Raw genomic sequence first — 27,290 nt, 5'->3', positions numbered from 1 at the left:
ATAGTCTTTCTATTAATGATACAATTTTATATCTTTTCATAAACATTTTTATTCTCAAGAGATTAGAAAATGAATATGTTCCTATATGCCATGATCAAGAAAGTCCACCCTAGATTTATATTTCCCACAGATTCTAGCAGGTACTCTGGAGTTTCTTGTCAACTTTCAGCTCAACTGCAAATTTGTCAAGAGGATGAGAAGTCACTAAAATAGATATTTGGAGCCTTTGTTTATTTTATTTTACTTTTTCTAAATAGTGAACAGTAATGGATTCCATATAACCATAAACCTATGAAATCTATTTCAAACCATCTCAAAAGAAAGTGTTTTAAATTATCTCTGATTATGAAAGGTATGTTCCTTCTTTTTCAAATTACAACTGGATCTAATCCCTTCAGATATATGTCTCTTTACTTCTCATCCTATCCTCTCAAACCACCTCTATAATTTTGTTTTATTGCAATGACAGGTTGTTAATCACGTCTGTCTTAAATTTCAAATTACATATCCATAATGAAGGTTTAAATTATGAGGCCTGATATTTAAGGGTACTAAGTATGTAGATGTTTCATCAAGAAGCTAAAAAGGAGCTACTGGGCAATCAAAATTTTTGAAAACTGGATACTAGGCAGAACCAGATCTTAAAATGTTGATTGCAGGGTTATACATGTTCACAAAGAGTACAAGAACAGAAATGGAAATTTCCCTGATGTGATTATCATTTAAATACATCTATTCTCTCACATCAAGGAAAGAGGCATTACATGAATGAGTTTTCACTTCTTTGCTATCTGGATATAAAGAGGATAGCTTCACATGAAGTCAGAAAAAAGCATAGCGAAAGAAAAATTCTCTGACTGAATGAAGTCAGCTCGATTCAGGTCTTAAAACTGTAGATCTGGCTGTGGAAAGGGAGATTCCGTTGAACTAAAACTCTAGTATCCAGCCTAACTTTTTTTAAAATTCCTAATTTCACAAAATAAAACATCAGTTTCAAAAAGAAATTAGTATCAAGTTCAAGTAACAAGTTTATGCTTTGTTCTAAAATGCTGATTTCTGTGGTTGAAGGTAAGATTTCCCCAGATTTTATATTGACCCAGGAGCTTGAGTTCTATTAATCAGCATGTTATTTTCACCTAGAAAGGAGCTATGTGAGGGGTCAGTCATATGTGCAAGCTGAAGCCTTTGACTGATCTTCCATTTTAATCTTAATTATTCTCTATCATAACTGAGATGCATGGTATGCTATATGTTAGCTTTAGCAGTGCAAAATCTTTCAGTAAGTTGTTTATAGGGACAGATGATATCATATATAATGAATTCAATTCATGCATGAGAAGCATGTATTTTGCATAATTAAAAATCCATAGGAATTTCATAGTGCATTTTAATAAAAGTTTTAATTATCTGCTTCTGAGCAGTTACCAAATGCTTGAAAAATAACAGACTGCAGAGTAGCTGCAATCTAGACAGAACCATTTACATATAGCCTGAATGTCTCTTTTATATGCAACCCACAAAAGATAGTGTATAATAATTTCATCTATTTTCTGTAATAAATCAAGGAACAAGAAGGACCCAAAAATTATTTTATGTTTTTCATTTTATATCTTCGTATATAGGAGAGAATTTCTATATGAAGTAGAATTCTAATGCATCATGCCTAAAGGTAAATTATTTCAATGGCTGAAGACATTTTCCTACAGAGTGATTCTGGGCTGTATTTCTACAGCAGCTCTTCACTGAATTACCAATTTTTGGAAAGTTTCCTGGCTATCAAAGTGTTACTCAGCTAGTTACTTTCTCAGGGATTAGTGTCTGTTCCAGATGGGACCACGTAGGGTACAGCAATGGCCTCAGAACTTCTCCAGGCAGTTTACTAGAGCTCCAGCTTTGCTGACAGAGACACTTCATGGAAATAGAAAAATCAAGTATGTTAACACCAAGTGTCCTTAAAGAAAGGGTGGGGAATTCAAAAATAAAAAAAAACAAAAAAAAAAAAAAAAAAAACAAACAAAAAAAAAAAAAAAAACAACAGCTTCTGCTTATATCCTATAAAAACTTGTTAGAGTTCATAGTCCCTGGTACCAAGAAAAGGGTTTAAAAAATAAATGCATGATATAAACCAACTCTTAAAATACTACCATAGTGAATTGATCATAAACAAGATCCTTCCTGGGACATATATATGAAATACTGTGAACTTCTGGACTTCAGGAATACATGTTCCAGCTCATTAACTTCAGTGTCTGTGTGAAAACTGCAGACAATTGTGTAAACAGCAGTAGAGAAATATATTTATGTCAATTCAGAGAACTGAGTCAGCAGTTCTCCTGTGCAAACATATGAGAAGGCTTCCATCCATAAAATTTGCAGATGCCACTATCCAGTGATATTCAAGACTAACTAGCAATGTCTTGACATTAATTTGAATATGCATGTGTCAAAAGAACCAGAATAACAATTGTTCAATAACAATTAAGTTTCTCAGAATTAAAAGAACTTGTCACTATTACAGATAAAAAATATTTGTGTCTGGATGGTACTATAGATTATAGAGTTTAAAATATTTGGTTTGAGACATGACTATGCATCTGTGAATGATTACATGAAAAGCAAATATAGTAACTTGGATAAGGTTATCTATGTGTATTTCTGTATATTTCTGTGGAAAGTTTAGGGTTTTTTTCATGTATAAAGATCAGAGGAAGAAAAAACCAGATTATTTTGTTAAGAATGTCTTACCTTCATAGTAAACTTTAAACCCATGAGCACTAACTGCAAAGTCACTTGTCAAGCGCAGTGAAAATACAGATTTGGTACTTGTCACAGGTGGAGGAAGATGAAATCCTGTTAACCTAAGGAAAAAAAAAAAGCACAATTCATGGTTAATTGTTTGGAAAATAAAAGTGTGTGTGACAGATGGCTGTTCTCAATCATGGAAAGGACAACTGTCTTAAAAGGATGTGGTTTGCATTACTTGCAAAAATTATTTTATATAGCAAATGAGAAATTATTAGAAAATTTGACTATATTTGGTGGACACTATACTTAGAATAGATGATAGTAAGATGCAGAAACTGGATTTAAAACCAGTTCAGATTATCGGTAGCTGGAAAAATAGAACAACCAAAGAAATCACAATACATAAGACAATTTAAGGTTTATGTTCAAAAATGTATTGCATTAAATATCCTATACAGGTTTCTACTAAAATTTGTAGTAGCTGAATTTTTCCACAGTAATATGATGAAAGAAAGGGACCATGATTCACTTTAATGAGGGAATTTAGTATTTAAACAGTGCACTTTGGCATCAGAGAAGACATTTTTAATTTCAGCTCGAAGAGCAGCGCTATTGTGAAATAATAAATCCCTACAAAAATCTCTCTTTAAAGGAATTACAGGGTCATTAAGGTTTGTGATTTTCTCACTTTTAATTTTGGTTTTGTTTTGTTGCATTAAAACCACTGTGTTTGAGACACAAATGAAAGAATTTTTTTTTTGTGTACTCAGCTCTGCTGATACTCACTTCTACATATTTATTTGATGTACATATGACAACTCTTATCTTCCTCAGTTTTAGGAGAATAACCTTATCTGGGTTCATATCAGACCAATATAGCCCATAGCATTTAACTGTCAAAAATGTGTAAAGAACAAGTTGAAAAATTTAGCTGTGAACACCTAGACCAGTGAAATCAACACATACGTTTGGAACCCACTCAGCCATGTGTGGTGAATTTTGTAGTAGATGGGCTGATATATTTTATTAATGACTGTGATTAAAATTATTTCCATGTGTTTGAGATAAGCCCTTATTTTACATTTTACTTTGAATTAAGAACAACAGAAAAATACTGGTCAAAAGGGACCTGTAGAGGCCACGTAGTCCAACCTACTGTTCAATGCGGGTTAAAAGGCAGAGTTAATCTGGGTGGCTCAAGATTTACGCTTTCCTTTTTCATTGCTATAACAAATTAATGGTGATTTTTTGTTTGCTAGGGTTTTTTTCTGTTTGGTTTAGTTTTTTGTTTTGTTTTTTTTTTTTTTTTTAATACAGCTATATATGTGCAGCTAGGTAGGCTGGTCTTTAGCATGCTTTAAGAAATTTGCAAACTCTGATAATTTTGCTGGAAGAGATGACGTATTTTTTATTTTGCTTGATGTAGGAACAAACACCAATGGCGTTTACTGATGTTTCAATACATTTACTGCTGCTTACTCTGAAATTCAGTCTCAGTCTTCTGAAATCACAAATTAGCTGATAAGTTATGTCCTGCCATTATCAGCATTTCTAATCTCATCGAAGGAAGGATGTAGAGTGATGAGAAGCCCAGAATCCAAAAGGTCAGGAAATAATTTGCTAAAAAATTGTGCAATTGCAATATTAGCATTTATTTAATGTTTTGCCTATTTTTAGCTTTAAGATACCTTTAGGTGAGTTCAATATAGTGTAGCAGTAATCCACTCTGAAGCTTATTTGTGTGGGGATTATAAAAAGTTTTAGATTTTTCTTTGATCTCTATGTACTTGGTATCCTTAACAGATACTGCAAATTTATAGGTATTATATTGATGTTTTTTTCTTAAACAATCTTTGGAAAAAAAAAACAAAATTAAAACAAAACAAAACAAAACAAAACCTCCTCAATACAGTAGCCAATTATTGCCATATTACAGTCATGACAGATATGAAAGCCAAATGATAATAATACTCCCATCATATAACCATGAAAATGAAAAACATGAACAAAAGAAGGAAAGGTCCCTAACGACATATATATTCACATAATTATATATAGCATGTCCTTAGAGGGTGCATTTAGAAAGCTGTTCTTTGTTTTGTCATTGGTATCTTTATGAATAATGTCATTAAAACAAGACTAAAGAACTTATGTTAATATGAAAAGATGGATAATTATGTACAGAATATTTATGATTGAGGAAATGCATTTTCATTTCGTTAGGAAAGTATACTTTTGTTCTATTAATAGGAAAAGGAAATAAAATGCTTACATCTCTCAAACAGGCATATGCATAATTTTTTAATAAATCAATATCAGTGCATTTTTTCTAATAGATTGGTCATCAACAAATAAATCACTTAATTTATTGGTTAGCATCAATACTTTAAAATAATTTGGCCTAATGTAAAACCAAACCAATAATTAGAATAAAACTCACAGTAGGTCTAGCTGGTATCCATTTATGTACTCAATGATTTAAAAGAATTCTGAGTATAAACATATACCCAGCAGAAGAGAAATACAGTGATCCCAAAGCATGGAATTTTATGAGTGGTATGTAGACGCAGCTTAGATGGATAGTGGATTTTTAAAATGAACACATATGTTACTAACATAGTAAACATTACAACTCCTGATGCAAAACAGATCATTATAGGAGCTGTTGGATACCATTTAGCTTTCATCAGTGGGCCTTTTATAACCATCATTATGTTGCATTGAGTCAAAAAGGATAAGCTTCTTTCTTTAATTTGGTTGCTACACTTGAAATGATATGAAGAAATTCAAAGGTGGTATTTTTGGTTTAGTGGATGCAAAATTAATCAAAAATTTTAGTAAGTAAAAATTCAACATGCAAATATCACTCAGTAAAATACTACAGATTTTTAGAAATAACTGTAATGTAATTCATATTGAAATAACCTAATACTTGAGTATTATTCATTAGGTACAAAAGGATATTGACCTCAGAGCTTAAGTCTTATTTGTATGTTAAACTCTACAACTCTGTCATAAGTGTTAGCTAGAATAGTTTTCATTGCCTTTTAAAATGAAACATAGCAAGCACATCATAACTGCAGGAGAGAGATGGCAGGTAAGCACCAAAATACCTGTAAGACAATGTATCTGCATGGATCTGATTGCCACTTATTCAGATCAGTCTCAATGTCCAACTAAATGTTAGACAACTAAATGTCTAACTCAGTACTCTGGTAAAAATGAAATTTTAGGTGGAAAAATTATGCAAAATAAGTAGTCATCTTGTTAAGCAGATATCATATGCATATTAAACACATTTAAAATTTAAATTTCCACTAGCAGCTGAAGTTTTTTTTATCTGCAACAATTTTCCATCTTACATTGCATTTGCATATCTTATTCCATGTGTACCAACTTTTTTCAAATTCAAAATACCTAATGGAGTTGTTCAGGTGACTCTCTATTGCTGTGTTAGATACTGTGAGATATTTGAAACAGAACCACAGAGTTGGTAGGTATGACATTGTACCACTGTGAGATGCATGTGCTTCTGGAGAGATGGAGGCCAAGCAGGACATGCCTACATCTTTTGGTAGGCTCTTAAATTATTCCTTTATAGTCTACCACTTTGGCAGAAAAAAAAAAAAAAATATGGCAGATGCACTTTCTCTTCTTTTTTTTTTTTTCTTTTTTTTCTTTTTGGTGGGATTATCTGTTCCTTTTCTTCTTTCCCTTTTTGATTTTGGCAGTGTTCTCAGACCTCATTAAGAGATCCCATTAGTACCTGGTACTAGGTAGCCATGGGAAACCATGGGAAACCATGGGAAACCATGGGAACTAAAAGGCAATGTCTACAGAGGTTTAAGAAAAACCTATTTTTTTCTGTCTCAACTCTTAAAAACCCAAATTTTATATTGTGACAGTCTATTTGAGTATTTGATTTTGATGATGCAGTTTAGCTACAGAATGTTATCAAACACAGAACAGTGATACAAATTTGTAAATGAATACACTGCATGAGTGAATATATTTGTTTTTTTTCTTCTTGATGTGTCTAACAAGCTTGCCAGGCACCTAACACCCACAGGAAATGGACACATTATGTATGTAGTGCAAGGCTACAGATGTTTCTGGGAGCACAGGAAAGGGTTAAGAAGTATTTCTATTGATTCAACTTTTTTATGTCAGAAAGACCAGATGCTCATCCTGAAATATTTATTGTATATAGAAATTCTAAAGCTTCAGTAGTAAATATGGTAAAATTATAGGCATCATTTGGAGACACAATACGTATTCAAAATTTATGTATTACTTGCATGCAAAACTACAATGCTATATAGTTTCAGTAACATGAATCTGTCAATGTATTTGCAATCATCTCAGAGTATAAGAATGGAGAAGTGAAACACCCATTTCCTTGGAACCAGAGAAAAGGACATATGAGATTAAATTACCCATGTAGACCCACGACTGAGGAGAAGAGAATCATCACCATCATACACTGTGACAAAGAATTCATCTTGTTGGTTTTTTTCCATGACTACCCCATGGTGTCATCTTTATCCTCTCAAGGAAAACCAAAGTGGCTTAGGATCCAAGAGGACATTAAAAGCACCACAGACCACCACCAGAAAAAAAAAAAAAAAAAAAAAAAAAAAAAGAGGTAGATTCTAGTAGAATTCTGTACAATTTTAACTGCATATTTTTGAATAATTAGTTTCTTTGAGTATGAGTGCTAGTAATATTGTAGACAGATTAGTAAAAATAGCTGTTTTATTCACTGCTATATCTTCATTTCTTAAGACTTCTTGATGAAATAAGATTTTTTTTGGGTCCTCAGATGTCTCTAAATACTCAGGGTCCAAGTGCATACAATTTCATAATGTACAAATAAAGTGGTTAAGGATGTCTTTTTACAGGTGAGAGACTAGTTTTGAAGGAATCTGTGTCTTATATGTCTTCTGACACCATCCTCATTTATTTTTCAGTAATGGAAAAGTCAAATGGAGTGTCAAAAAAAATATTGTCTTATGTATGCAGGAATTTCTAAATATTCTTTCAATACCAATTAAAATACAATAAATAAATTCTGGAAAGTAGGGATAATGGTTGAACCTATATGTAAATTTGTAGTAATATTTTTTGGTATTGTAAATGATTAAAAATGACACAATTATTTTCTTTCAAACAGGTCATTACAGAGTGTGTCCCTGTGTCTCTTCCTCCTGTACTATATTCTGTCACATGCTATAGATTCAAAAAAAGAAGGCACGTATATTAAACAGTTGAATGTCTGTTTTCATTTTCTAAGTATATTTACACTAGTACTCCAAGAGTAATTATTTTAATCTCTCCCACCATCTTTTCTCAATCACATATGACATAATTTTAAAACAACAAATCATCTCAGATTTGGGGTTTCCAAGACTTTAGAATTCTGACTGGAATTTTCTGCAGTTTGATCAATCATTTGCTTTCTGCTTTTACTGTGGTCCTTGTGATAAAACTTAAATCATATATCACTTTAAGCTGCATGCTGAACTTGAAACTCATCAGCCCTCAAGGAAGACCAGCTCCCAATTTCAGAATCTAAATAGAGCAATCATTTCGTAATTGCAAAGTTGAAATTATGGAAAGAAATCTTGATTAGTCATAGAAAAGTGCTCCTAGATAAATTGTTTACTTGAGACTGCGATGTGACGAATAAGATGACTGTATTTCCTCTTTGCTTGTGTGTCTTAGATATTTGTTGTTTGACATTGATTATGCTTTTAAATAGGTAGTTTTTTGCATGTATTTTAACAGCTCTTTGTATTGTTTTGCTTTCTTTTTGGGTTCACAAGATTCTAGCTTTTCTAGAGTTTATTAGTTATTTCCAAAGAAAATACAGTTCCTCAGGAATACTTCTGCTTAGATAGGAGAGTATCCAAAGAAATTCACCAAAAAAGTTTTAAGTGAATAGCAGTCTCACTTAATCTCAATAAATTTTTGACTAGGTCACAGAAATTTTACAGCAGGAAGGTATTAGTCTAATCTGAAAGGTGAAAGAATTGTTTGTCCCTAATTTATGTAAAATTATGCAGAAACATAAAACGTGTTAACATGCCGAGTTATTGTAACTTTGACTGCAAAATTAAAAAGAATGTCAAAGTTTACACATTCTCACTGTTAGTTTGATCTCCAAATAACTGTTTATTCCTGTAAAAAGGAGAAGATAGATTCTGAAAAAGAATATGCATAATAAGCAAAGTTTAAGTATAAAAGGGAGGCAGGTAAAACAAACTGGTGTATAACTTCATGGAGGATCTTCCCCACAAGTAAAGGAAAACTTTCTGAAGACAACAGAAATTTTATTCTGTATTTAGCAGTTTACAGAAAACTGAAATATCTAATATTTTCAAATAACAGATAAAATGTTTCTAATTTTTTTTCTTTTACATGGATGTAACTTTTCCTTTTCCTTCTTTTACATGAATGTAATTTTCCACTAAGAAATTTTGGTCTTAATGGTACATATTTAAGTTGATAATCTTCAAAAAATATTATTTGAAAATCCATAACACATATACAAAATGAAGCTTCATCACCAGTGGATTTTTCCCATTAAGTTAGCTATAATCCTTCTACCAGCCATTTTATATTTGCTGGTATATCCAGTAACTTGCTATCTGTTATTTATGCAGACACTGCCAGTCAATACTTTGCAAATAAATACATCTTGAATTTCGTTGGGTACTGTTGGGGCTTGGTTTTGTTGGACCACATACTGATGAATCCATTATTAGCTGCTGGAGTCCTGTCTGTGTGATTTTGTATTCATATAAACTTCTATTAATTTTCTAAGCAGCAGATGATTAGATTTAACATCTGACTAGCCTGATGCTACACTGATTCAATTTGAAATTTAGTGAGATCTTTTGCCTGCCAGATACTTGTTTAACATTTTCCCACTAACTCTAATTATTATTAAAAAAAGAAAAAAGAAAGCCCTCAACAGAAGGGTTTGCTTATTTACATTCTCTAAGATAAAAGCATGATATTCTCACCCAATTTGCTGCTGCATTTGCTGTGGCCAGCATCTACTCAACTAAAATAACAACATTCTTCATTATTTTTTCCTAGCTGCAAATTTGTTTTTATCTAATACTCATCAAATATTTGATTCGGAGGACCATATCCCCTTATTTCTACATGTCATGGAATTTTCTTACTTTTTATACCAAGATATTAAAGAAAATCTATGATTACTTAATAAACATAGATTTTCAATGTTGAATGTATGAAATTTGACATCCCATATTTTGGTTGTTAATTTTTTTTGGTTGCCCTCTTTTATGGGAATGCAAAATCTAGCGTCTCTTTCTCTTTCAGTCTGTTATCTTCTTTTTTTCTATGTCATTTCCATAATAATTCATCAGACACGTAAGCATCTGTGCTGATTTTGACTGGGGTAGAGTTAATGCTCTTCACACTGATTAATATGGGCTATGTTTTGTATTTGTGCTGAAAACGGTGAGATAACGCAGGGATGGTTCTGTTCCTGCTGGGCAGTGCCTTTGCTGCTCCCTGCACTTCCACTCTAGTTAGTGGGCTGGGGATGAATGGGAAGCTGGGAGGAGGTGCAGCCAGGATAGCTGAGCCCCAGCCCTGAGGGATATCCCACAGCACAGGGTGTCTCGCTCATCATATGAAGCTGGGGAAGAAGAAGGAAGGAGAGCTGTTGGGAATGATGGCATTTGTCTTCCCAAGTCACCATCACTCCTCATGGGAGCCCGCTCACTTGGAGGTGACTGAATGCCTGCCTGCCTGCCTGAGGGTGAATTAATTCCTTGGTTTGATTTCCTTGTGTGTGTGGCTTTGGATTTCCCTAATAACCTGTCTTTGTCTCAGTCTATGAGTTTTATCACTTTTACTCTTCAATTTCTCTTCCCCCTGGTGGGGGAGTTCGGGAGTGGCTGTGTGGTCCTTAGTTGCCAGCTGGGGTTAAGCCACAACAGCATCTCTGGTCTCTAAACAGCAAACCGAGCATCTACCAGTAGAAAGTTTCAAAAGCTCTGAAAACTATTTGAGGAGCAATAGCAGTCATCCATAAATGGCAGTCAGGAGAAAACTAAGAAAAGCAAGGCAATATGATTTTAAAAACTACTTATGTATTTCACTACCAAAAATGATGAAACAAAATATATTCTATATCATTAAATACATTATTTAAGTATCAACAATGTTTTTAAGTATATGAAAGAGTAATCAAATAAAGTATTTTTAAAAGTAAAGTCATCTACAACTGTTAACTTCAAATATTTTTGCTTTTGAACAAAACCTTTAAAGTGGTCCAGAACATATTTACCTATGCTTCTCCTCCTTCTCAGAAATCTGAACTCCATACACAAATGCATACAGATTATAAGTTTGAAGTACATCTCATGCTATTGGATTTCTATATCAAATTCCACAGCCTAGTGCTCGAGATGCAGCTCTAACGATTTCAGCATTTTTTTTACTGACTCCATATCCACTGAAAGTATCATGAATATCACAAAAGAAAGATTTTTTTTCACTCCTGTTATGTTTTTCCCTTGCATGTTACAAGGTTACACGTTACAATGAAAATTACATTAATCATCCCAAATAAATAAATAGAAAAGTTTTAATACGGAAAATATGAAAAATATATGTGAAAATTACTGTAAAAAGATTGCTTGTATATAAAAAATATTCATTTCACAGCACTAAATAAGAGGATATCAAACAAAGCAGGGGCAGGTCTGAGGTCAAAACAGTTTGTTCGGGCTTTATACAGTTAGGTTCTGAAAATCTGCAAGAAAGGAGGTGTCTCAGCCTTCTGGGCAGTCAGATCCAGTCCTTAACTGTCCAAGAGACACACTAAATCAGATTCAAATTATTCTGTGTGGTAATAGCCCTGTCACCTGATCTAAGTAACAGACCAAAGTGATCACAAATACCACAGGAGAGAGAGCCTTGAAATTCTAATGTGCTTAGTCTGACGGCACATACCAAAGTCAGAAAGTGTTGTTCTTCCAGTGATTGAACAGATACAAAGGCTTGAATACCAGGATTCAGGCTTGTTTTAAAAGCCCTAATCTCTGTAGAAAGTTCTTTTTCACAGTCCTTATGATAAATAAAGTCATAGGAGCATAGAAACCTTTGGGTTGTAAAGCACTTTCAAGGGTCATCTAGTCCAAGTCCTTTGTGATAAGCAGGGACATATTCAACTAGAGGATGCTGCTCAGAGCCCCATCCAACCTTACCCTGAATATTTCCGGGGATGGGACATCTACCACTTCTCTGGGCAATCTGGCCCACTGTTTCACCACCCTCACTGTAAAAAATTTCTTCATTATATCTAGTCTGAATCTAGCCTCTTTTAGTTTGAAACCATTAACCTTTGTCCTACCACCACAGGCCCTACTGGGAATGTGTTCCTGTCTTTCTTAAAAGCCTCTCTTAAGTACTGAAAGATCACAATAAGATGTCCCTGGAACCTCTAACTGAGGGGAGGGGAAAAAAACCAAATCTTTGTTAGTACTACCACTATTTATTTATGATATAAATTTTACAAGAATATTTCTACATCAAGTAGATGTACAAAGTTCATCATGTACTGCATTAATTGCCAGTTGAGGGAGTAGATGGTCCCCCATTATTCTGCACTGGTGTGGCCTCAGCCTAAGGGAAGCAAAGATGTTGAAGGGCTTGAAGAGAAGCCATGAGGGGAGAGACTGAGGTCACCTGGCCTGTTCAGTCTGGAGGAGACTGAGGCGAGACCTCACCACATTCTACAATTTCTTCATGAGAGAAAGAGGAGGGGCAGACCCTGGTCTCTCTCTGTGGTGACCGGTGACAGGACCCAAGGAAACACAATGATTCTATGATTCTACTTGCACACAAAAGCATCCTACTTTCCTCAGTTTATAGCATATATTTGGGGTGGATTTTCTGAGTTACTTTTATTTTTTTTTCTTTTCCAAATAGAAAATAAATGCTTTTCAAGAATTAAAAGAAGTTTTACATTCTTTAAAAAGACAATATTTTAATATTAGTACACCTCAATATTTCTTAAAGCAAAATAACATTTTTTACATCTTACATATGAATTTAAGTTTCTGAAGATTTGAGAATTGTGTACTTAATCTGATGGATAGCACCAACAATATTTCCATGATTATATGTTTCTGATGACTCTTTTAACCGCCAGAGTAAAACTAATCTCTCATTAACACTCCCATGCATTGGCCTATTCTCACATCCGTGTTTTATGGATCCACCTATGCAACCATGCCTTTTTGAGCTTTGAGCAGAAAAGACCATATCCTAATAGCAACTTCAAAGAATCTCAAGGGTCAAAAAGTCTGCAAATATTAGTAGCTAATCCGAGTGAGGATCAAATAAACTCCAAAAGAATTCTGATTATTTGGATCACACAATCATCCATAATAGTGATCAATCACTCACTTGCTATATACACACACTTATTAATTAAACTGAAAAGTGTCAAACTAAAACTGATAAGATGAAATTCAATTACCTTGTTGAACTAGTTGTTCAATTAATCCAAGGGTTTAAAAGCATTCAGAAAGGGATTGGACATGTAACTAATAAGTGAATTCAGAGTTCAGCAATATATCACTGATAGAATTGCTAAAACAATACACGGGATATGAAAATCCCATAATTCAAGAAATCAATCAATTTTTAGGCAGTGACTGAAGCTCTGTAATGTATAAATTTCATATGTACATTGGGTTCTGGCATAAAGATAAGACCTCCTTGTCATTGTCTTGACCCAGGAATTTTTTCATCTTCTTTTCTCTTGCTGTCCTGCTGTTGAGGGGGAGTGATGGAGTGGCTGATGGGCATCTGGCAGCCAGCCAAAATCAACCCAGCGCAACTTCTAATGTTCTTTCTTACACACCAATTCAGAACAAACATCTTTTAAATCTCAGGAGTGTGTTAGAAAAGGATAACATTTATCTACTGAGTAATAGACAATTAAGTGCAATTCCCTTTAGTGTTTATGTTTTTGGATGTGCTTGTGTGCATTCATCTGTACATGCTGTGAAGTTAATAAAGGTGTTGAATTACATTTGAGAGTATTGCAAGACTGGACTGCAACATCCTGGTAAAATTCAGCTTATCTTTGGTCTTTCAAATTTCTTTCTAAAGAAACAGTTACTTAGCCATTGAATCAGGAAGAAAGTAAGAAATGTAAATACTTCCTTAAGAGTATTCTAATTAAAATATTAATAGGAGTAACTCCTACAATTTTTATGTGTCTTTTCAATTGGTTTAAAATACATAAACAGAATTTAATAGTTTATAAAATAAAGCAAAATTGATTGAGCAGAAGTGATTGACTAGATTTGAGTTTTACTCTCATTGAAAATAGTAATAAAAATATGCTTTGTTCAACAAGTCATTAACAAATTGACATATGATTTATGAACTAATTTAATTTTTGTCAAATTATAATTTTTTCCCTGTCAAAATGCAAAACCGCTCATGCAATCTATTATTTTAAAATAATGATCATAGGTCAAGGCTGAAAACTGTTAATTGAACAGCTGCTTTGAACTAAATAATAAAGTACTCATCAAGTTCTGGTATGATCATTATATTCTGTACAAAACATGTTTCTAAAACCTGCCATCATCCATTATCAATGTAAAACTTTTATTAAACAACTCCCCACTTTTTTTATACCATAAGAAATGAAACAGATTTTATAAATAATTATCTTTTCTAAAGCACTCAATTTGTTTTAAGATATAAAACTATCAAGAATAACTTCAAATTATAAGTAAGAAGAACCAGATATTGCAGTACCATACAAATAGTCTTTAAAAATCTGTAGGATGTGGACTTGCTGGCTTCTTGGAGAGAAAAACTGTTAAGAACAAAACATACCAAGACAATAACCTTTGGAGAATTTGAAAGCATCCTAAGTCCTTAAAATAACTAGAATTAAAAAAGAAAAGCATTAAACAAGCAGTACATATTTTTAACCTTGAGTGTCTGGAACATTGTGACAATATAATTTACTGTCCTCATCTTAAAGCTGGGTGAAGATCTATGATAGGTTTTAGCAGATCTTGGAGTCTTCAAAGCACAAAAGGAGAGGAACTTGCCCCATCCAATTTTCCCAGAGTTTTAACACTGAGTTCACATGGTTCTAGTCATTTGCACCCTTCTCTCTGAATTTATTTAACCACCCTGATGAAGAATTATTGCTTTAAAAATAAACCTGAGTCAATTCAGTTAGCAAAGGGAAGCATATCCTCAAAGTGGTATGCCTGCCGAGTGCCAGAGCCAGTGGAAGAAAGAGAAGGATCACAGAGCCAAAGCCAGAGGAACACAGGAGATGGGTTCCCTTCTGTGAGTGACAACAAGCTCTTAGATGAGTTGGACTATCTTTTGTAACTTTGCCTTAATGTGTGAAAATAGCACAATATGGAAAGGAGAGATGCCATATTTTGCTTCTCACCATTGTAGGTGCCAGGAACTTCCAGAACAGCTTCAGCTTATACTAAATATTCTGTATCACATTGGAATTCATCCATGAGCAAAAGGCTTGTGACATTATCACCACATTCTTTATTTCTGTTCTGGTATAGAGATAAATTTGTAGTAGTAGGTCACATAAAAGATGACCAACTATATGCATATATTTCAGAATCCATATCCTTTTTAATATGAAAAATTCAGCTTTTTAAAACAAAATAATAACAACAAACAGAATAAAACCAACTGATTCATCAGTTAAATTAGCTGCAATACCTAAACAAAACAAGCAAACAAAAAACTCAATGGATTTTATGTCATTCATTTTCTTCCAGAAAACTTTCACTGAGTCAGAAACAACTTACTTTTCTCACAGGCCCCTGTTCACTTTAAAAGAGAACATATAAGGAGAGTATGCCAGAAAGAGCAAGGGAGGGAAGAGAGGTGCTAGAGTAGAGGTGTCTCTCCTCCAGCACTGGGTACGTCTATCTTTACACTCAGAGGTCTGGAGCATATGGTGTTTCAAGGCAGAGCCTGAATCCACTGCTGTGAGGAAATAAGTATGAATAAAGTCTTTCTTTTTGACCACTGCAGTGAGAAATTAAGCTCTGAATTTCTCTGAAATGCTCTTGGGGCTTGGGTAGTTAAAAAAACCAACAAAACAGACAATCAATTTAAGTACAAATTAGAAGAAAACCAGATTATAATGGAAAATATTTTACATTTACACATCTAAAATTCTGGAAAAGACAGATCTAATAAAAATGGTTATGGCACTTGAGACACTTTTTATCCCATCAAACCAGAAATGTGACCCTGTAATGATTTTTACAAGTGCAGTGAAATAAAGGGTTTAAAGCAATGTACCTATTACATAAGTACAATTTACATTCTATATAAACATATATAAAAAATACAATTTTCAGTCTCATAGAAGGTAAATTATTAATTCTATATTGGTTGCTACATATGAAATACCCTAGAAAACTTCTAGCAGGAAAATGAAAAGCATTTTGTAAGAAAAGGATACTTGCTTTTAAAATAGAAGATAAGCTCCCTTTTCCAAGGGAGAAAAATCTAAATTAAAATTTGGACTTGGAGAACATAGGAAATATAACAGAAGTGTGTCAGGTACCTTATTCTAACCTTCACTCTTCATAATCTTTTAATAACTGATTGAACATAGAAGAAATACTTCCAAAATGAACAAAGAAATAGCAAAATCATTTCAGAAAAGAGATTTTAAAATATTCTGTTACTTTTGCTGAAATCAGATAAGAAAATCTAGTGTTTGTCTTTGTATTTAGGATTGAATGATAGCTACGGGCACATAAAATGCACATCTGTAAATAGTTATTGGCCTGACAGGTCTGCAACTAACATTTGCCTTTTAATAAACGTGTTTAAATAAAAAGAAAGTTATAATAGAAATATGAGTCCACTTAGCTGATCTATTTTGCAATCACCAAAGGATAGGTTATCTGTGTTATCTTGGTTCCATATCAGAGCCATAACTCTGACATTAACCGAATCACCATTGACTGACATTAACAGAATCAGATAGCAGAGTAAACAAGACTTTAAAAAGGAAGCAATTGTTACCGCAAACAGGATATCTCACAAAGAAGAAAATGAGTTGGCTACCCACATTTCATTCCAAAATAAAGAGTTAGGGTTGTTACTTTTGAGAACTGTGGCTGATAAAGACAATGAAAAGCCTACATAGAAAGTTTAAAACTTTTCCATTTTCCTTGCATTTTATGGATATATGCTTTATAAAAATGCTAAATTTAGCTTCTTCAAACCACTGCTTCACATAATGCAAAGTGAGAAATCAGTTTAAAATTATTCTTTAAACAACCCATTTAACAAGGCATAAAGTGAATAGGGTTTTTCAGAACATTCAAAGTTGGTCCTGCTTTGAACATTTCTTCAAATTTTACCTTTTAATTCAATGTCAAGAATGATTGGGGGCTACTCTAAATACCAATCTAAAAAGACACTTTGTTTAAGAAAACACATTTTTTACTAAAAAACCCAACCAAACAAAAAGTGCAATAAATAAATTTGTGTGATGAAGTTTACAATTATTTTTTTAAAAAGCAACTCATGTTTTTGATTTGACTTCTTCATAGCCTACTATCAGCTAAAAAATTTCTTACAGCTGCATCTCATGAAACAGTGTTAAAAGCCACCTCCATGTATGTCTGGAACACATTAGCATAATAATGAAACCTGGTGTTACAGCATATTGATCAATTACTTAGCACAGTTATATACAACCAAATGTTTAGACAAAATTCTATGTCCAAAAATAGACTGGGAAAAAATCCAAACTATCAAGACTTAATTTCCCTAGATAACCATCAAGAGAACCTGAGATACAGGAACATTAAATCTACTTCACCCAAAACACACGGGAAGAGAAAATGTTTTAAACCTCTACATAAAATTGTTGAATCACGTTGAATGCAATTCCAACTTTCAATATACCCAAAGCTGAAAGCCTACCAGCATATTGCTTATTACAGGTGCCGGTATTAGAGAGACAGAGAGAAAAGTTTTCCAGGTAAAGCCATATGCCTGATGTTCTTTCTAATTAGTGTACATGTAAATACATACAAACAAACATGCATTTGCACAAAAACTCAAAGGATTCTTTTGGCTTTCTTCAAACATACAGGTTAAAATGAATTATGCTTTTCTTCAAAGATAATAGAAATAGTGTATTCATACAGGAACCAACTGTTCAGGGTTTAGTTTAGTAACAATATTTGGCTGTTCCAGATATATTCTGATTCAATTCTCAACTTTATAAGGTATTTTTATTGATACTGCTAACTGCAACAACACAAGGTGAATTTAACAGCTGGTTTAGTAGTTACCTTTCTGTCATGTAAACAGGTCTAACAGTTGGACAGTCCTGTAATAGAATGATACTTTCCCAAAGAATAGAACTTTCTGGGACAAGTCTATTATTGTGATGATTCTTTTCCTTTCTACAACTGAAACATAGATGAAAAACTAATGGCCACAGAGAGTGCTGGCAGGCTGTGTTAGTGTATAAATGGCCTCCACAACAAAAATCAGCTTTTCTTCCCAGGTTGTTTCAAATGCCATGAAGCAATTCAGCAACACAAAGAAAAGTGAATAAGTAAAATTTTTGTTTCTCAGAAATGATCATACTCATCTCACTATTAATTGGCAAGTGCACTCTTCATATCTAGGTGGTTACCAGTTTAAATTAGTTATCAGTTTATCCAAAGAAGACAGAGAACAGATCTCAGAGGCTGTAAAAGAGTTTTTTCTTCCATTCTATGAGAAGTAAACAAGCTAGTCCAATTTCCATCAGCCAATTCAAAGCAGCCACACTGGCCATCCAGTTCAGAGAAAGATAACCTATGGAAAGCTGATAATGGGAAAGTCTCTCCTAAGATCAATTACTAGAAAGTTACCTCCACCTTCAAATATAGCCAAAATTTTAGTTGGTTGCTTAGGTGTCATTTAGTTTGGCTTAGTTTGGTTTTTGGTTTGTTTTTTAAATCCTTACAACTTTACTTTAGATTTCATTTCTAGCTAACTATTGTTTCCAAACCTGTAAAAACCTTGGCTTCTTTTTAGCAATGTAAGTACAAATTCAGGTGACAAGTCGCACCTTGTCTAGACAAGCAAATTCTTTTATCAGTTTTAATTATCTACCTTTCTCTATCAGTGTCTAGACTTTTAACATCATATAAAAATATTCCTAAGAGTATAGAACAATTGATATGTTCTTTCAGCTTCGCATTTATAAGCATAGTGCCAAGCATTTTATTAATTCAATGTATTTTTTCACAAAACAAACTTTTCAGATTTGGAAAGCCTCCTCTTTTTAAATTACTTGTCTACTCAGAATCCATCTCAGAGCTAAATATCTGTTTACCAATATATTTAATTCTGTTACATTTCTTTCAATTATCTGTTTCTCTTATCTACAATTTTTTTCTGTATTTCTTGTTGTGTCCCTACCAATTTTCAGTTCAAGATTGCACACATCTTCTGTTCACACAGTATTTATTTCTTTTGCAGGATTTATTTTGGTTGTTTGTGCTGTGAAAATTGTCCTAGTAAGAATCTTTTAGTTTAATATCTCATAGTTTTCCACTTTGGTTGCTGGTTCTTTCTTTCCTTTTTTAATGGCCTTCCTTGTCTCCTTCAACTCCTTTGGTATTTGTTCTTGTTGTTTTCTGTATCCTTATCTACTCATTGGTCTTTGTCTAGGATTTATACCTTTTTTATTTTCTCTTTCTTTGTGAGAGTATAATCCTGTTGGTTTTGTTCACTAGTCTCTAAATTCTCAAATGAAATTCCTTTCTTTCTTCTCTTTCTAGGCAAATAATAGAGAAACCTAAAAAACCACGGAGCAGCTGAAGTAAAAATCACTGTGATAAGAGACTTGAAGTTGTTTATAAAGTGGAGAATCCCTAACTTGATCCTAATCAGCTGACAGTATCTGCTCTGGTTGAAAATTTGGACAGGAAGTGAACCACGAGGAAAGAAGAAAAATGTATATTTTTGGGGCATAATAAACAGCCTAAGCTGAAAAAAATCAGAGCTATGGTTGGTAATGGAAACTTTTTGAGGTACAGTACAATACTGGAAGCTTTTTGAGGTACAGAGAATTCATTGTCTCCCTATCAACAAGTCCTGGTCTTCATCAATATCTGAAAAGATGTAAACAGGAGAGTGAAAAAGAAAGCTCTGTAAGTTTCTGTTGTCAATGTTAGTGGTGAATGAAGACTGCAAATATTCCACCCTGACATGTCTTAAAGCCCTTAAAACAAAACAGTCAGAAAGAGCTGGTCTCTGACAGACTTCATCTAGAACCTCACAGAGCTGACAGTTTTTCTCTATTTTATCAGTAGTCTGCCAGCTTGAGCAGCTGTTAAATTAGTAGATGTAATGCACAGAATTAACTTGGAGTTAGATACTCCATCTGCTATTTAAAATAGCAATAATTTAAGTGAATTGATAAAATATTCTGAAAGAGTCTTTATATGGTTAAAGAAGGAATTGTTCATATGAGAAACAACTTAAGACAAAAAAGGATACACATGCAAGAAGTAAAATGGATTTACATATGACAAAATTTGGATTCAGGAAGGAGAATCAACACACCCTCACGATATCTTGCGCAGACAAGACATTGGCTCTAGCTCTGGGCACCCTGCACTACATCTTTAGTACTGTAGATCACCTAAAGGGAGAGGAAATGGGAAAAGACAGAGCAAATAAAACAAATCTTCAAGTCAGGAAATTTTAAAAGTGGAAACCCTGATATAGCAGAAATGGAGGAAGAAGGAGGCAAAAGCAAGGCAAAAGCAAGGCAAAAATGTGGACCTTTTTTTGACTTCTGGTTTTTATGAGAATCAGTATGAGAAAGAGTGGAACACTTGCTCTAATAATAACATAGAGTGAATATATAAAAATACATAATAGCCTAATCATTTAAAAAAAAAATAAGGTAAAGAGTTTGGCTGGGAGATAGTAAAGGATCCAAGATACTTATGAATGATCATAAAGAAATATGGAGGAATTTCTAATGACCAGAAGGAAAGGGTCAGGGTCAGAAAAAAGCACTTACTGGAGATACCTGGCTGGTATTCTGTTAACATTTTTCTGTTAACAGAACAATGTTAGCAGAATAATCTGAGATGCCTGTTTGACACAAACTGATATCTACCGAAAGGAGAAACATATATGTGAAGGAATAAGAAATGCAAAAGCAAGCAGAATTATTAAATGAGGACACTGGAAGCTTCTGCTAGTGACAACACTTATTCTTTTGCTAGTCTTTCTTCATCAAAGTCTTGTAAAATAAATTTGACAATTTAGCAAATGAAAGATGTAAATTGTAATTCTTTCACTTTAAAAACAGAAATTTTCAAAGGCAAAATCTAGTCTTCCAAAAAATATTTTTTGCCTTTTAAAATTGGGCATTGTTAGCATTTAACTTTGCGCTGTTTATTTTTTAAGTGAGAAGACGAAATTAGGAAAGTATTCTTGATTTCGTTTTGGATTTTGTTGGTGATTTTGTTTTGACTTGGTTTTATTTATCCAATGCCCTGAATGGTTTTCAATTAAAATTTAGATATAGAGAAAAGGATAGATAATTCTATGATTTAAAAGCTCTAAAATAAAAATAAAAATAATAATAATAAAAAAGTAAATTATTTAGAGAAAATTTACCATAGATTTGTGATTGGTTTTCAGCTAAAACACAGTGTTAGCTCATGTTGTCAGTAATGCCTGGCACATTTATCATGGAGAAACAGATATCTGAGAAGGTTTTCAGGCCAGGAGCAGGCACTGATGGGGTGCTCAGATCACCCATATGGATGTCCCCTCAGCAGGTGGGGAAATCACTCCTTCTGCTCTTTGTGTGGTCCCTGAGAGCACTGAGACAGGTCTAACTCCTGCATGGTTAGACAAGACAGTTTGGCTGCTTCTTCTGGCATCTTCGATGGTTTTCCAGCCCCTTCTTGGTTACCATAGCCTTGCCCCAGAGTCGACTAAACAGACAATTCATGCTGCCTACAATTGTAGCAGTATTTAATATGAAGGAATATTAAGGATAAATTGTAATTTTACATATTTTACACTCTTTTTTTTTCTCTACTTTTACCAAAGTTGGACCAAAGAACTTAATTTTAACTTTACAGTCAGTATGATTCTGTTGATTAAGTACCAAATTCAAACCTTTGGAAGTAATTGAGTGAGGAGCCAATATCAAATTATATTTAACACTAGGAGCATGCCGAAATTTTAAAGATCTACTTATTAATCTACTGAAAATGCTGTTTTCTCTGAAAGGGGAGTAAATGTTTAAAATGTAGGCATAATCAGGGAGTCAGATGTTTTAGGAGAGCAATTCACCAACAGAGGAAAGGTAGCAGATGTCTCCAGTAATTTCAGTTAATTTCTCCTATTCAGCTCAGCAGGATTGATCAGGTAACGTGTACATTTAATTCTTGGTGGCCTCAGCAGGGAGTGTAGATGAAAGGAGGATTTATCTTGCTTAAATACAAGAGATTAAAAACTATGAGTACAAACTCCCCTTTTAAACACTATGTTTAAAGCTTCCTTCCATTAAAGTTCCTAAGAGAAAATTAACCACGAGTCACAAGAGAAAAGATTTTAATATAATTAAATCTTTGGACACAGTGATGTTATCAACATTTAAAAATATCTCTGCAGATACATGTTCATCTTGCAGGCTCTCAATACAAGGAAAAAAAGAAATATATATATATATATTTTTTTTTTTTTATTCAGGGATCAAAAATTTCATTTTTTTGTAGTTTCTCAAAACTCCACTTATATTAAAAAAAAAATTAATAGTTTTTTTCACTTTTGCAAATGAATCACAAATGATTATACCATTTTTCTAACAGCAGAGCTTTCTAAACTCCTGTACCACGTCTGTACTTATGAGGACACACATTATGAAATTTTATGATGATTTTTACTACAACATTATGGTAGGTTAATAATTTTCTAAAAAAATTTTTTTTTTACTTTGTAAAATATATCATTTCAGCTACTAAAAAATAGCTTTCTGAGCATAAACATATGAAAGGTTATTTTAGTCAACATACAGAGACAGGAATATATTGGATTAAATGCTTCAATTTAGCCAAGTACAATTGCAGAAGGGATGCATTTTATTTCTCTGTCTGAAATAGATCTGAACTTATTTCATTGATTTCAATGCAATGTTAACTTTGTCATGAACATTTAACAGGCAAAAAAAATTACTGGTTAAATTAATTAACTGGTTAAGTACTAGTAAATTTGGAAATATATTTCCTTGGAACTGCAAACTGAATTTGGGTATATAGTCACATTATTATTCAAATATTTAAAGCTATTTTGAATACTACACTGCAAACTAATTATAGAAAAAAAAAGAGTTTTAGACAACTGCTGAGTACAACACCTCTTTTCAAATTGGTATTTAATTCTAAGCACCTAACTCCTTGATTAAAGAAAAAGGAGAAAAATACCAATATGCTTTTTGATATTTACTGGCAATATGTTGTCTTACACTCAGCAAATTCTTTTAAAGAATGAAGAAAACAAGATATTATCCGAGTTGCAAAGTAAAATAATTGCAAGGAATAATCAGGGTTTATATTGCCATTAAGTCATCCACCTACATATGCACCATACCACTGCCACTGAGGGTGTGCTTTAAAACTAATAATGGTTTCCATGTGCCTCTTCAAGGACTGACAAGAGAAGTACACAATGAAGAATTCATATAGCTAGGCCCATATCTTTTGTTGTATAGGCAAATATGAAATAATTTTCTCACGGATTCTTTTCTGCAGAGTCAGGACTCTGAGAAAACCAATAACCCTTCCTGGCCCTATCAAGCCTCAGATGGTGGCACGGCCGCCCACCGCTGTCCATGGTCCCTGGGCCTGTTTCAGCCCACCCTGAGGCATGCTGCTGCAGCCCAGTCCCCGTGCCTGCTCCTGCCCGAGCCTCTGTGGTGATCCCCGAGTCCTTCTGCTGCTCCCAGCTGCTGTGCCCGGAGGGGCCCTGGGCCAGGCTCAGGCTGTGCTGGGGCTCTGCTGGAGCCTCTCAGAGTCCCAGCTCTGCTCTCCCAGCCCGGCCTGAGCTGCATCTCCTTGGCTCCTGCCTTGTGCCTCCGTGCAGATCTTTTCCCACCACTCCCTAGGATAACGCTAGTACAATGAATTATTTGTAAGTTGCACTAAAGGCTATTTTCATAACATGCAAAAGGTTTCATCAGATGACTCCTACTGGCTTTGCAAAGCAGTTGATTTATGTGATGTTTTATTGGTTCAAGCATACCTTCTGCTAACTTCATTAAAGCATGGGATTTCTTATCACTAGTGCAAACAAAACCCTTTTTTCTCAAGCTGGGCACTCAGAAAATTGAAAACATGTTATAAGATTAGCTGAAATTATTCTTCTTGTGCCACACACAAAAAAATGAGAAAGATGGAAAGTTGGAAAAAACGGAACAGGAGTTTTAATCTGGAAATGCAACACTTCTATCTAGAACGGGATTTGGAAATATTAGCTACTTACCAAAATAAGGATAACCAATGTTTTTAAAAGCAATCAGAACATAAAGCCTTGATTTTTATTTTTTTAATTTTTATTTTGAGGGGAACTAATTGTATAAATGTGAAAGAGAGGGTACTCAAAAATCACAAATATCCCAACTATGAAATTTTGCCAAAAGCTTGGTTCAGATACAGGAAGCAACACTTTCTTTCTTCAAGTAAACTTTTTTTTAAGTGATTAAAAATATGATTTATAAAAAAAAATTGCATAAAGATCAGGGTTTTAAGTTATTCTGTATTTATAGTTTTAAACAAAGATTATAATGTGAAATAAACTAAATCAAGCATGCAGCAAAAGATGCAAGTGAGATACTGACTACATTTTCCATAGTGGTCATATCTGACATGCTTCTTTTCCATTTATTATTGTTTATATGCCATTTGAGTGCCAGGTAAATCAGTTAAAAGCTGTTGAGCATTTGCTGAAGACATGCAATGTAATTTCAATAAGATTTAATTCTGAGGAGACCAATTAGACAAAGTACAAAACTGGATGAGGAGGGAGTCAAAGGTGATTAGATTCACAAACAGTTGAACTGCGAAATCATTTCATTCATACAGACAGTTATTCCACAATATTAAAGTAAAAAACAGAAGTATTGGCCTTGTCTATCCAAGACAGTTTTTTTTAGCTGTCTAGTTATATATTTTTTCAAATACATGTGTAGTCCCCTGAAAATATTTTTGCCTGATACAAAATTAAAGGGAGGGAGAAAAGTGTAATCTGATCACACTTTCATTCATGTCACAAAGTAAAATGTCAAAATACATTGTCATGCTAGAACAATAGTTTCCACAAGCAACTGTTCCTCAGTAAAACTTCACTTATTTGTAAAAAAGAAAACTTAAGGAAACATCCCCTTGCTAATTACTACAGCAACCTGAGAAAATAAAAGTCACTATGAAAATTTTAGTAAAGCTTGTGTAATTTCACTGTCATGCTTTCCAAATTTTAAAGCCAATTCTCCACTCACACAAATGTGTACTATTCTTCCACACCCACATTCTGAAAAGATCTTGTAAGTCTTGCAAAAGTAGTCTATTTCAAGACCTATATCGAGGCTTAATCATCTTTTCCTTTTTAAGTGCTGACTGATTCTTTTCTCTTCTACATAACTTCTTACACTGTTCTTCACCAAAATCTAATGGCATCCTAAATATACAGTACTGAAACATTTAAGCATGACAGGCTTCCTTGACTTTCTTCTAAGATATTAAAAAAAACATATTCTAAAGATCCAGCATTGAAGAATTAGTTTAATTTCAAAAGAATCTTGCACATATATATCTATAAGTGCATATATATCTGTCTATATATCTATGTATTGATACATATATATGAATGTATGTGTTCACATAAATAGATATAAACTTTTCAGCTTCTTGAACAGGACATAAAGAAAAATAGTTCTGCCTTTCCAAGACATTATTTTCATCTTCCTTTTAGCCTGCTAACTACCATCATCTGCTTTCCCTGATGTTTATTTAAACTGAAACTCAGTAAGGACCATTGGTTCCTAAATGGTATCATAGTTTTATTCTTTGCATTTGAGCAGAACATTGTTCACATAATCCTTGAGATTGCAGTTTAAAGTAGATTCACCAACCAAAGTTTCAACTGACAGAGAGGGCCTATTCAGGCTCCAACATTTCAGAAAATCTCAGTTTTATATTTTGAGGAGTGAATAAAAAGGACAAATGCTTCTGGAAGACAGCTCTCAAATCTTTTATCGGTGAGTTCCCTCTTTCCTGCAGCTGATATCAGAATTGCATGCAAGCATTCATGAAACATAAATGAAAACACAGAAGTACAAAGGAAAACAATTTCATTAGAGATGATCTCTCTGCATCTGCTGACTGTTAAACATTTAAGAGAATTTATATCCTGCAAAAATTTGAGATGTAGAATTTTACTCTTCTAATTTCCTTGTAGTACCAAGTTACACATTCCTTTTAGTGATCAGATGCCAGATTGTTATGCAATAGTTTAAAACATACATTACCAGTGTATCAACACTTATCATTAAATATTATGAAAACACATCCCTTTCTTTGAGCAACATTATGCAAAGTAAAATGAAACTGGATGTTCCCTGATTTGGAAGATGTATTACATTCTTTATCACAGGATAAAATCATGGAATGGTTTTGGTTTGGAAGATAACCTAGTTCCCACCCCACTGTCATGGGAAAGGACATCTTTCAGGTTACACAAAGCTAAGACTTTTCTGGGCAACTTGTTCCAGTATTTTACTGCATTCTATATACAGGATTTATTCCTCATATCCAACCTTGTGATAGATCCAAAGACTTTTAAGAGGTTAGAATGGACCTATAAGATCATTTAGTTCCACCCCCTGCAGGGACACCTCCCAGTAGACCAGGTTGCTCAAGGCCTTATCCAACTGTCTTTGAACACTGCCAGGGCTGGAGCATCCAGGGCAGGAGCTGTTCCAGTGCCTAACCATTCTCACAGTAAAAAGTTTCTTCCTAATATCTGACCTGAATTTCCCCTCTTTCAATTTGCACCCATTCCCCCTTGACCTATCACTACAGTTCCTGATGAGGAGTCTCTCTCCAACTTCCCTGTAGGCCCATTCAGATACTGGGAGGTTGCAAGTCTCCACAAAAACTTCCCTTCTCCAGGGTGAACAGCTTCAGTTTTCTCAGCCTGTCTTTGTAGGGGAGGTGTGCCAGTCCTCATCTGTGTTACAGGCTCACATCCAATTTTTCATCTATAAATATCCCCAAGTTTTTCTCTGCAGGACTGCTCTAAATTCCTTGATCCAGTAGTAGGTATGGATACTGGGAACTGACCAGGATGCTGCACTTGGCCTCATCCCATTGCCCCACTCCTCCAGCCTGCTGATGTCCCTCTGGACAGCATCCCTCCCCTCAAGCAAG

At 33.9% G+C, this 27,290-nt stretch overlaps 1 protein-coding gene across 3 annotated transcripts in view; it reads right to left on the bottom strand.

Annotated features, from left to right (window-relative positions):
* Positions 1-27,290, bottom strand: part of CSMD3 (CUB and Sushi multiple domains 3) — a 581,587-nt gene that overhangs the window by 472,389 nt on the left and 81,908 nt on the right. For all 3 annotated transcript variants that reach the window (XM_059467476.1, XM_059467484.1, XM_059467493.1), the window contains exon 3: positions 2,746-2,858. In XM_059467476.1, coding sequence (XP_059323459.1) covers positions 2,746-2,858 — 113 coding nt within the window. The remainder of the gene's footprint in view (positions 1-2,745; positions 2,859-27,290) is intronic.

The sequence above is a fragment of the Ammospiza nelsoni genome, chromosome 1 (assembly GCF_027579445.1).
Source record: "Ammospiza nelsoni isolate bAmmNel1 chromosome 1, bAmmNel1.pri, whole genome shotgun sequence".
NCBI lineage: Eukaryota > Metazoa > Chordata > Aves > Passeriformes > Passerellidae > Ammospiza > Ammospiza nelsoni.
The sequence above is the reverse complement of the archived record's forward strand: the minus strand, read 5'-3'. Positions and strand labels throughout refer to the sequence as shown.